General features: G+C 48.2%; 5 protein-coding genes across 5 annotated transcripts; 1 reads left to right on the forward strand and 4 right to left on the reverse strand.

Moving 5' to 3' along the window:
* Positions 1-52: 52 nt before the first annotated feature.
* On the reverse strand, positions 53-1,549 carry N7520_001922 (putative sugar transporter; the record flags this gene model as incomplete). The annotated part of the gene is made up of 1 exon (XM_057135857.1): positions 53-1,549. The coding sequence occupies one exon, from the start codon at positions 1,547-1,549 to the stop codon at positions 53-55; it is 1,497 nt and encodes a 498-aa protein (XP_057001793.1).
* Positions 1,550-1,911: 362 nt separating this feature from the next.
* On the reverse strand, positions 1,912-3,446 carry rhgB (putative extracellular rhamnogalacturonase; the record flags this gene model as incomplete). The annotated part of the gene is made up of 4 exons (XM_057135858.1): positions 1,912-2,408; positions 2,483-2,684; positions 2,735-2,773; positions 2,823-3,446. 4 exons carry the CDS (start codon positions 3,444-3,446, stop codon positions 1,912-1,914), a joined length of 1,362 nt encoding a protein of 453 aa, XP_057001794.1.
* A 1,215-nt stretch (positions 3,447-4,661) lies between these two features.
* Positions 4,662-5,165, reverse strand: N7520_001924 (SNU13 family protein; the record flags this gene model as incomplete). The annotated part of the gene is made up of 3 exons (XM_057135859.1): positions 4,662-4,951; positions 5,026-5,094; positions 5,144-5,165. 3 exons carry the CDS (start codon positions 5,163-5,165, stop codon positions 4,662-4,664), a joined length of 381 nt encoding a protein of 126 aa, XP_057001795.1.
* Positions 5,166-5,807: 642 nt separating this feature from the next.
* On the reverse strand, positions 5,808-7,460 carry N7520_001925 (uncharacterized protein; the record flags this gene model as incomplete). The annotated part of the gene is made up of 1 exon (XM_057135860.1): positions 5,808-7,460. The coding sequence occupies one exon, from the start codon at positions 7,458-7,460 to the stop codon at positions 5,808-5,810; it is 1,653 nt and encodes a 550-aa protein (XP_057001796.1).
* Positions 7,461-9,762: 2,302 nt separating this feature from the next.
* On the forward strand, positions 9,763-11,141 carry N7520_001926 (uncharacterized protein; the record flags this gene model as incomplete). The annotated part of the gene is made up of 2 exons (XM_057135861.1): positions 9,763-9,800; positions 9,848-11,141. 2 exons carry the CDS (start codon positions 9,763-9,765, stop codon positions 11,139-11,141), a joined length of 1,332 nt encoding a protein of 443 aa, XP_057001797.1.
* Positions 11,142-12,187: the final 1,046 nt, after the last annotated feature.

A 12,187-nucleotide genomic window follows, 5' to 3' on the forward strand; every position in this document is an offset into this window, starting at 1 on the left:
TCTATTCAAAAATTAGGGCTTGAGTCTGACTAATTTATTTGATGCTTATATCTCACAGACTGGCTTTTCCTTGGGACTCATATGGCATCAAGACCACCAGTTTCCCGGCTGTGAGAAAAAGGGCACCACTAACATAGACCGGGGCGGCAGTCTCTAGATTGGCAAACATGGCAATGATGGGCGACATGATACCAAACACCCGATTCGCCGACGCAGTCATAGCATTCCCTGTACCACGGTCCTTGGTGAGGAAGATCTCCGGGGTATAAGCGTAAAGCACAGCGTACATCAGACTGCTCATGAAGCTAAACGCGCAGTTCCATCCGAGCAGAGCATTGGATGTGGATGCTGTAGTGGATACAAGGAGAAAGACACCTGTTAATGTGGTAGAGGTGGAAAGAGCCCCTCTTCGTCCAAATCGTGGGAGTTCAACTAGTATGCCGCCGAGAAGGCATCCTGGAACGCCCATGACGGCGATGATCAGTGCGTTGCGGTAGGTGATGTATGTTGATCTGTCGCCATACTGTGCACCACGCTGGGCGGTGATATATGGGATAAAGGCATTGTAGAGAGGATATCCCAGCCCAATGAAAGCCCAGATTAGCATGATCAACGTCGTGGAGTAAGCTCGTTTCGGACTATCGAACAATGCGCGAACGTGTTCAAGATTTAGCTTCTCCAATCTTTGTCGAACAATGCCCGTTTGATTTCCTGATTGATCTTCCTGATCCAACTCATCAAGCTCCTCACGGGTCAGAGACGAAGTCTTCCCATTCCGTCGCGCCACTTCATGAATCACATCCACTGCATCCCCATTTCGTCCTTTTCCCATCAAATACTTCGGCGATTCATAGATAGTGAAAAAGAGATAGCGACCAACAAACATAACCATCGCCAATCCACCCATCGCGATCGTAAAATACCTCCACCCCATATTCTTTTCCCTAGTACACCCGTCCGCCTGAGAACATGTCAAATCCCCCAACAACGGCCACGCAGTAAGGGTAGCCAGAACCTGCGCAAATGCCCACTCAATCGATAGAATAGTCAACAAAAATTGATGCGACCCAGGCAGAAACTCCGAGAAAATAGCAGAATCTACTGGTAAATTCCCTCCCACGCCGAAAGACCACAATGCAGCAAATGTACAAACGACGCCATAATTCGGCGACCCCGCCGTCACGCCTATAGTGAGGTTGAAAGCCCATGTCCGACCGAAGATATCGCATCCGAACCCCCAGAAAATGGCACCGACTAGAAGTCCGATATTCTGGGCGAGTGTCAGGAGTGCCTCCTTGCTGATCTGGAATTCGTATGCCACTGGGGCGAGAATGAGGGATATTACGATCGGCCAGAGGTTGTCGCTTGCCCAGCCGAAACCAATTACGATAAATAGTTGCCATTGGTAGCGACCCATGCCGATTTCTTGGATCGCGCGATTGAGAACCTCGGCTTTGGCATTGTAGGGGGTTGTGTTCTCGGTTAATGTTGTTGGCGTAGACTCGTCCGCTGTAGGTTCAGGACCTGGAGATTTGTTGGGATTGGACATGGTGGTCTTTGCATTCGGATGGCAGGAATTAATTCCTTGGGAGAATGTATCATACGTATGCATGTCAGCTCTGGATTCCATGGGATGAGTACTGCGAGAAGGTTAAAATATGCGTCAAATGTTAGATTTTGGTCGATTCATGTTCCTTCCTCCTGCTGACATTCGTGTACGATCTCCCAAGGTTGTGATGACGTGATAACCGCGATGGTCAACATTAGGGTCCATTGTTATTGGAATTCCTATATGGATCATTACGATCTCCATAGATAGTGAAAGTGGAGCAGGACGAAGACCCAATCTTTGCATTCCAATCAAAGTAGCGCATGTGCACTCAAATATCATTATCCAGCAACATTAAAAGTTTAAACCCGAACAGGGTACACCGAAGTCGCCGAAGCACTAGCCAGAGCGCTGTAAGGGGTAAGACCAGGGTAAAACGAGGTCGGGATAGCAGGAATAGGAATAGGCGAGGCAGTACCAAAGGCAGCGGTCAGATCCGACGCCATGGTAGCAGCAGAGTATCCTGACGGAGCAACAGTCGCAGTAACAGTTGTGCTATAGGAGGTGTAATCATCTTCGCTCCCGCTCTCCAAGCAGAAGCCCTCGCCGTAGGCACTCTCACACTTGTACCACTGGGCGTCACCCTCCTCGGTCCACATGGCAAAGTCTTCGATGGTGATGTCGGTGCAGGGTGCAGTATCGGCGCATTTTACTTGAATGGGACCGCGCGCGGTGCCATTGGCCTCGGTGCCCTTCCAGTTGCTGAAAGTGATATTATTAAGTTGCACGCCGTCGCCGTCTGCGGTGCTCATACTGCTCCAGTATTGATCGATGTCGAGAGAGTAGGCGTTCCCGTGGCCTGTGGTTATTAGTCTTAATAGTAAGGGAATAATAGTAAGGGGATCGTAGCAAAGGGATGTGTGGATGTCATACCAATGAAGTTCTCAAGGAGGACGTTAGAAACTGTACCATTTCCACCATTACTCTTGATCATATACATCTGGTTCGAGGACCAGGTATAGATGTTGCGATAGGTAATGTCAGAGATGTTAATGCCTGTCGCCAAAGAGCCCATAGCACATCCACCACTCCAGTTACAGTAAATACTTTCCACTAAGATGTTCTGGGCTGGGCTCTGGAGTGGGGTTAGTGAATCATTCGCATATCAGGAACTTTCCTATTCACCTTCACGGTGACACACTCATCCTTATTAGTTACCTCGACCTATATATCATGTTAGTATAGTATAAGCCCAGTTATAATAAAAGCGCACATCGTGAATCCAGATGTTGGTCGACCACACATCAATACCATCCAGTCCACCCTCATTTCCGCCACGAATAATCATATTATAAACCTCGCCATTTTCACAGGTATCCATAGAGAAATGGAACGCAGGGGAATCGACAAGGGCAAGGTCGTGAACGGAAAAGTCGACGACCTCATAAAGACGCAAAATACGAGGTCCAGAGATGCTGCCATTGGCATGGAACTCATATCCAAAGCCTTGCACTGCACCTTCGGAAGTCGAGCTGAGCAATTCGAAGTCGGTAGTATGTTCGACGTAGATCATGTTACCCCCATCGGTTCCAGTCCGGTAGAGAACTCCATCAATATTGATAGCACAGCTGCTACCCCCAGTCAAAGTGACCCATGTGTCGAGAGCGTAAGCGCCAGACGGGATATAGACAACACCGCCATCCTTGCATTCATCCCAAGCTGAGCTAATAGCGGGACCGACATCGGTTGAGTTATCTGCGACACCACCGTAGTCGAGAACGTTGCAGGTTTTGTTGTTGGCCTTATCAGCGTATGAAGTTGTAGGGCCCACAGAGCCAGAGAGTTGAGCAGTGACCAGCAATGGCACCAGGCCGATTGCGAGGAAAGTTGACAACATGTCGAATAAGAAGTAATGTATGTACGACAAACAAGAGGAAATGAACAAGATGAGGAATCCGACTTGAAGAACTAAGAAAGATTAAATAATGCCCCTGAGAACAAGAGCAGGCTTGAGCTGGGGCGGATTTCATATCTCAGTCTCATCCTAAGTCATGGAAAATATTCTTCCACGTAAACCTCCCCATTGCATGACCCGGAGCCGAGAAAGCTCCAGTCTCGTCAAGGACCACTCCGAGAGATACGACGGGGCACGCAAACTGCCCGGCCAATGTTAAAGAGGCATGGGAGCCTAAGTGGGCACGTTTGGGTCCCAGACAACCCCACATGAGAAATAGAAGATGGAGATTGGAGGGTCAAAGAGGGCCCGAAGCCGTCTGCCATTGATTGAGCGGTCGGCGGTCTTGAGGCTAAGCTGATACATCGGGTTAGGGCTCCGTCAGCTCCGCTGCTAAGAGTAAGTTCACCTTCCTCAAGCGACGTTAACCCCTTAATATGCCGTGTTGTTGACCATAGTGCGTTGATTCAACCTCAGGAAAATAGAGCTGTGAAACATTTCGAGCTATTCCAACGCCCTTTGGTATTGCGTGTGTGTCTGCTTGAATGGCGCTTTGGCCTTTGAAATGGCTCCGGTGGCACTGTCGATCTTGTTCGGCAGTTCCATCAAGTGGCTTTAGCGCTCTGATGACTGACAGGGATCGGGTTATCACAGCCCGAGTGAAACCTTGTGTCGAGTTTAACTTGAAGGATGCCACCAATACCCCAGCTTTCGTTGAAGAATGCCACCAATACCCCAGCTTTCGGTTATAAATTCTCCGGACTGATGTTCGGTGACGTGCATGCGAGATGAAGATCGGATGTAACCTACCAGACTGAATATACTTGTCGAGCTCACATTAAATTGTCCACTTGAGTTTCAGGCGAAAGAACAGCAGTCATACTTTTCGCGCGCGCCTCATAGTACTCAAGAGCTGAATCCGAATACTGGTTGGTACTCGACTACCTTGAACATGCCGAATAAATTCTCAAAATGATCTGAAATTGTATCTCCAAGCTGAAAAGATCTAGCTAAAGTCTTGGACAGCAAATCGTGAGACCGGAATAAGAACCAAAATTTACTTCCTGCCGAACACATCTTCACGGTCACGAGCAATGCCACATCCTCTGTCCTCTTCGATACAATCCTCCATCCGCGAGGATCTTGGTATTGAATACCTTAGATCATCAGACGCTCGACAGCGGTCTTGATGGTGCGGATCTGGCTGGTCAACTCGGAGGCCTCGTTGGTGGTGATAGAGCAAGCAATCACGGGGCGAGAGACACCGGTGGCACGGCCAAGAGCCATCTTGCTGGGAACGTAGACGTAGGGAACGTTCTTGTCCTCAGCGAGAAGGGGGAGGTGCAGGACGATGGCCAGGGGAGAGGCATCAGCGGCGAGGACGACGATCTCGGAGGTACCGCGGTTGAGGGTCTTGGTGGCCTCGTTGGCACCCTTCTTCAGCTGGCCTGTTCAAGTATTAGCCTTTGTTTGGAGGGATGACGAGAGATCAGAATCTCTGCGAAACGGATCGGGAGCTTACGGTAGTGGGAAGCCTGCTGGACAAGGTCGAGAAGAGACTGGGTAAGAGTCTCGTCGGCGATGGGCCAGGCTGTGATGCATTAGCGTTGATATCTAAATCAGATCCAGTGGAAACTTACCGGCATTGGTATCTTCGGCCATTGTTGTGGAAAGAGTTCAAATCCAAATCTTTTGAGATATGGGCTCACGCAAAGGATCACTGCCTTTTTTATTAAGCGGGTGAAATTGGGGTATTGGAGTGGTTGAAGATTCTTTGCACGAAAAATTTCTGGAATTGGGATAGGCGGGAGTACACCGCCTTGTTGGGTGTCACGTGTAATAGCAAAAAAGCAACACGTGCTATTCACCGCCTTCAGCTGGAAGATTCTGACAGATCACGTGATGGCACTAGGCCTATATAGGACTGCACTTCCTTACCCATTTGGGACATTGTTTCCCCGGGTTTTTTCCACAGAATTAGGGTCATCCAGAATGATTTGAATTATAGCATTCTTAAGAAATTTTTCAAGAGAGCCAGCTGCAATAGCACCTGATCACATTTTGCTTCTATGCTCCACAGCAAAAAAACAGTGACTGGAGTGAACGCACGTACAAATGATACAATGACTGGTGAACGTGAAGCCAGGACTCTGGACATATCAGACAAGTTCTTTGTATTCAGGCACTTTATAATAAACTTGGTAGGTCTATATCCAATAGACTCATTCACCTGCGTCTGGTGTCGCATGTACTAATCACCAGCCCATCAATGGACTAACACCACAAATGCTTGATAACGATATTTCAAGGGGCACTAGCCGCCACAATAGTGCTAGCCAGCTTCGATCTTGCGCGAAGTTCTGGGCCAAATTTATACAGCACAAACGGGATGAACGTCAAGAGCGTGGCGATGAGAGCCAGCAGCAGACCAGCGTATTGACTACCCAGGTTCTCGAAGAACTGGGTAGCGAACAGCGGCGAGACGGCGCCAAGGGTATTACGCATGAAACCCTGGCCAGCGATAGCGGAAGATGAGTTCTCGCCGTAGCAGTCAGATGTATAACTGTAGCAGGACTCGAAAATGAAGAAAATTCCAATACCAATGAGGGCCAAGCCGATGACTGGACCGACCCAACTGAGCTGGGCGTATTGAGTGAAGCTGTAGATAAAGAGACCAATGGGTAGCCAGACAGAACCGTACATGGCACCGTACAGACGGGCTTCAGGGTCGACCTTGCGAGTGGGATCGGCGACGAGAGACTTGTACTTCCTGATCTGGAAGAAGTTCAAACCGAAACCCATTGTTGCACCGATGCAGAGAGCGATGTAAGGTAAACCAGCAACACCTTCGCCCCAACCACGCTTATCGGCGAATGTGATCGGAATGACAGACAAGAAGAGGAAAGTGAGGAACCAGGCGAAACTGATCCAGAGACCGAAGGCGAAGACGACCGGCTCAGTGAAGAGCATCCGGATGGCCTTAATGGAGGAGCTGTGCAGCATCTGCTTGATGCCCGGGGCTTCGAGGTCGTTGTGAGTGACGAAGCGTTCATCTCCGGTATTCTTGCGGAGCATCTTGGCTCTCTTGGATAGAGTCACACCACCACGGGTCTCACATAGGAAAATGGCGATAATAATACCAAGAGGAATGTTTGCCAGACCCTGAATACCCTCCACCCATCTCCATCCTAGAGCTTGATCGATGAACCCGGCGTAAATTGGGGCGGCGACAGTACCGAAAATGGCGATGAACGAGAAGGAGGCCATTGGGATGGCACGGTGAGCAGGGGTATACATGTCGCCGAAGGTGCCACCGACGAGGATGGTTCCAACACATCCAAAAAGTCCGAGCAGAGCGCGACACACAATAATGGTGGCAATGTTCTTTCCAAGAGCCAAGCCAATGAACATGAGGGAGAAGCAAACATAACTGCCGACGTAGATGACTCGTCGTCCAGCCAGCTCGCAGAAAGGAGCAAGGAATAGGGGAGCAAGGGCACAGGTGAAATTGAATGTAAACAGACCCAATTGACCAAGCTCAGTGGAAACCCCTAGCTCTTCGACCATATCCGATATACCTGAGCTGTAGGCTGTTGTGGCAAGACCAATGAAAAGGGTCATCATGCAAAGCAGAACGCTAATGAATGCCTTCCTCTTTTCACTCCAATTGAACGGGTTTTCCTTGTCACCCTCCGCAAATTCAAGCACGAGAAAGTTTCCTCCATTGTGTTCTATCCTCCTTGTCACGGTAAGAGGCAGGTCGAAGTCGACCTCTTGTAAAAGTCGATTATCGAGTTGTGACTGTTCATCGTGTAGTTGTTCGCGGTATATTCCTCCAACGATCCATACTTTTGGATCTTCACTAGGAGTCTCGTCATGTGTGGCAGACATTTCTGTTATAGGAATGTTCTCGTCGTGAGAAGCAGAGACCGGCTGCTGCTGTTGTTTTGTCTTCATGGTGGAGTATATTCCTTAAAGAAGGATAAGAATATTTTGGGGGATATTGGAAGGAAGACTTCGGAAGACGCAAGATAAAATATAAAACATCTTCTTTCAAGGAAAAGTCCTTCGTCATCCGTGAAACTCCGAGTTTTGCGAGTATGGGGCTGCGGGCCTCTAAGAAAGCGTGGAGACTTGGCCCAACAGTGCCCCATGGTGTCTAGTTAACGTGTTCTCTGATCCTCCAATGGATAACTTAGACTTTCGCTTAAAGTGGAGGAATATTGCATTATCAACTACGGAGTACAACCGCTATACCATGTACATTGGGTACTTTCAAGGTTTGTATCATTGGACTTCTATAGATCGTTGAGCTTCAAAAAAGAATACTGTCCAGCTAACCCTACCATACACGATGAATGAACTAGTGACGACACCCCAGACTACTGGATGGCCGGAATGTGCATAAGCTTCCCATAGTATCTTGTTATTTGAGACCAGAATCGTAAATCCCTGGTTACAACCAGTATAAATCGCGTGATAACTGTGGACCACGATAATAGTAGGCCAATTATAGCCAGAAACAGAAACGCCACATAAGAAAGAGATTGACATTTTCGGAGAAGACCCGTGAGTGCATTGGAGGTGGATTTCGATAACACCGAGAAGGGCCCGATGACTTCCCGATTCTGCTCTCTCCGAACCGACTCGGGCTGGTCAGCCCCGCCTGCCGAGAAGTCGGCATGCCGAACAAAATATCGGCATCTTTCAATTCAGCGTGGATTGAATAAATAAAGAACAATTTTTTATTAATGATATATTCTGGTTTGAAGTGCTCAGCCTATGATTGAATCGTTTGGTTATGGTTTGGGTTAGGCAAGAGCCATGAGTCCCTGAAGTGGTTCCTATTTCCTGTTGGGTTGACCGAAATGATCGTCTGGTCGGTAGATCCTCGGAGACCCACAAAGGCATACATCAATGACGAACGATATGGTTATGTGCCTGACGAGAACGACATTGAGTTCCAGCGATCCGCGCGGTACTCCGTACATCTAACAATTAAGGTACCTCCAGTTTCACCCTCACCACCTCGACTTTTGAAATTTTGCGCTCAAATACTCCCAATGTAGACAGATGTATGAAAATTGTAGCTACTGGGGATAAGCGTCTCATGATCAATGCTTCTCTCATGATGTGCGACCTCAGACAGGGAATAGTGGCCTAAAGGGATAGTTTTGGCGCTTTAAGCTGCCAAGGGGGGGGGGGGAGGCTACAAATCATTGCAAGACGATTAATTCATAGTAGGATGAACACGAAAGTAAAGATGTGAAATGGCTATGAGTATGGAGAAAGGACCCATGTATGGATACAGATGTGAGATACAGTATGCCCACATGGACAGACCTAAGCCTAACTGGGACGAGAGCGCTTCCCATATTCACGTGACCAACGCATGAATCTGTTTGACCGCCTTTCCCACCATTAATAATCTCCAAATCACTTTCTGCCCAGTCGCTAGGTGAAGATGAATGAGTGTGGACCAGTCAGGACTCTGAAGGATCCAATCAGAAATTAGTCGTCGAAATTTCCGGGTTTCTGCTTCTATACCGGGTTCCACAATTTTTAGTTTCCTTTGAAGCTGTTCAACCTCCTATAAATTCAGGAAAACCCTTAGTCGTGGGAAAGGCTTTCCACATTTCTCTAGATAGCTTTTCCCTTCTCCGTACCTCATCATATGTGAAATTTTATTGAAAATTGATATAATACTAGGCTCTCGTTAGGATGCGTATTTCTGCAATACAGAAGAGACTACTTGGACCAGGTAATGACCGGAATGAATACAACCATCAGTAAGTTATCTGTCAGTGTGCAATCCCAAATATTTCCCATTATGGTGTGACTTCCTTCGAACGAAAGGCATTGTTACTTCGAGTTTGATCATAACGAAGCCTTATTAGTCGCACTAGTGCTATGTACTCCGTACTATGGCCTGTTGAGGCATTTAATTGTCCAGTTGCTTAGATAGAAACCTCAGGCCACAGATATGATGTCATCCCTCCAGGTTCTCCCGAGATCATACAATTGACAACGTCAAACCATGAAATGTGGAGAATGCCTTGTTTCGCCGTCACGATGATGCAATCTGAATAGAACCTGTACTGTAGAGCTTCCAATAATTCTTCCATAAATAGCTGCCAAGATGATTGTCGGTGTCAAGCTTTCTTGTCCCGCATAACTTTGTTGAAGGAAAAATTTATATAATACACACCCTCGCATCAATTCTGTACCCATTATTTACCTGCATTACCATTCATCCACCATGTCGCCCAGTAATGAACATACCCATCACCTCCACCAGTACGTTCTACTCATACCTATTCAGGTTTCTGCTAACGCTTTCTTAGCCTCGGTAGTTGGATGCCCTCCGACCATGCCGCCCACCGAGAATGGCTTGGCGGAGTGATCAAATATGTGGACAACAACGAAAAGGACTTGCACCCAGTCCTACGCGAATTTCAAGATCTCATCGAAAGCAACACTAGAGTTTATATGCTGATCGAAGGCATGTTCAAGGAAGTCCCGAATAAGAAGCCATACAGTCACGACCCAACAGGCCACCCGGAAATCAGGGACTACAAGCACTTCCTCCAAGTTCTCAATCATTTGATGACAACAGCCCCTACATGGACTGACAAAGCCCACCGTGTGGGTTTGGTCGGTCTGCCCATTAACGCAGTCCTAGACTGGCCAATGGGCACACCAAGTGGATACGCTGCATTCCTCGACCCAGAGATCAATGCCATGCTGAAAAAGATCCTAAATGCCTGGGGTGAGTTCCTGCGTTCGCCCGCATCCGCTGATGTCCTGAACTCTACTTCGAATGGATGGTTCGGTGAGACCGGCCACCGCGACCTGACTAGCGTCGCAAAGGTTGGCCCAACAGCAGCTACTACCCTCGAGTTCCATGAGATGTTCCACTGTGACCCGTCCGCGCCGAACTACGGCTACAAGTCCTGGGACGACTTCTTCACTCGCTTATTCCGCGATGGAATGCGTCCGGTTGCTGAACCAGAGAATAATCGGGTTCTGGCTAACGCATGCGAATCGAGGCCGTTCAGGCTTGCGCATGATGTGAAAGCCCGCGATAAATTCTGGATCAAGAGTCAGCCGTACTCTGTGTTGGATATGTTGGCCCATGATCAGTATGCTGAGCAATTCGTCGGTGGAACGGTTTATCAGGCCTTCCTGAGTGCATTGAGTTATCACCGCTGGCACACACCCGTCTCTGGAAAGGTTGTGAAAGCCTTTGTTGCTGACGGAACATACTATTCCGAGCCTCTGTTTGAGGGCGTTGGAAATCCCAAGACTCCTCAGCAGGATATTGATATCGCCGGTCAGGTTACCTCCCAGGCTTACATTACTTCGACTGCGACAAGGGCGATCATCTTCATCGAAGCCGATGAGCCGGCTATTGGCCTTATGGCTTTTATTGGTGTAGGAATGGCGGAGGTTTCTACTTGCGATATCACCGTCAAGGAAGGCCAGCATCTTTCCAAGGGAGATGAGATTGGTATGTTCCACTTTGGTGGATCTACTCACTGTCTTCTCTTCCGCAAAGGTGTTAATGTTTCGGGATTTCCCGAGCCGGGGATGAAGGAGAATGTGCCAGTGCGGAGCCAACTTGCTGTTGTTTCCTAGCTTGAATAGTTTTCTTCGTTCTGGCTATTCTTAACTTCCTGTCAACGAAATGTACAAACTTTCACCTGTAATGTGCTCATGCAACCAATTATTATTAGATAAACCAATCAATAATACTTGAAATCCAAGCCGCTCATACTTTAATTTCTAACGCAAACCAACTATCTTAGGAGGGACCGCTCTGGCCCCTTCTCTCCCGAAGGGGTTAAGCCACACGTTACCTGCATTGCTTACCGGCCCTAGCATCGATGGGATGACTTTTTCGTGTTCAAATATCCTCTTCCAAGCTTGATACTGGCCAAGTGACTAGTTTCTATTCGGATCCAGGGATTTCCTGGTAAAAGTTGAGCAAAAGGCGGACGGCTACATCAACATGTGACTCGAACTCCGAAACAAGTTTCGGCACACTTGGCCCTCTGGTTTCAACCAAGAATTTCCTGCTATAATCCTCGCATCGGCTTAGCCTTTGAAATACCGACGCGTTTCAGGTCGAAAGAAAGTGTAAAGATCCACTCCGCTTGGACCACAAGGACCCATTGCGGCCCGCGACAACCCAAATAGACTCAAGGGCTGGGACTAGGCAACTCCGTGCATATGAGATATTCGTCACAACATGCGGTGCGACAGGTAGGCGCATATTTGATTGGACGGTCACTTGTCCGATCCTTCATTTCATTGAGAATGTTGCAAGGGAGGTTTCCGCCGCATCCTTAAAATCGCCTCCATGCCTGCCAGGTTAGGTTTCGTACGACTTTCGGAATCAACCTGCCATATAGAATATCAGATGGACTCCCTGGAGACGATCGAGGGTCTTTTGAAGACACTTTCTGATAAGCTTGCGGGAAATTGGCCATGATGCGCCATTTCCCCACTGATTTTGTTTCAAGGTGGGGGAAACGAGCTATCGAGATGCAGCCACCCATTGTATCGGAACAAGGACAAGCTGTAAGAACTTTTTTGGGAGTTGAAAGAGGGGATTTGGAGTGAAGTCAGCTAATGTTTGTGTGTTTCAGGCAATTATGTGGATTGGTGTGGCGCTCTCGTGT

This window comes from Penicillium odoratum (assembly GCF_028828045.1).
Source record: "Penicillium odoratum strain IBT 22623 chromosome Unknown utg000001l_segment0_segment0, whole genome shotgun sequence".
Taxonomy (NCBI): Eukaryota; Fungi; Ascomycota; class Eurotiomycetes; order Eurotiales; family Aspergillaceae; genus Penicillium; species Penicillium odoratum.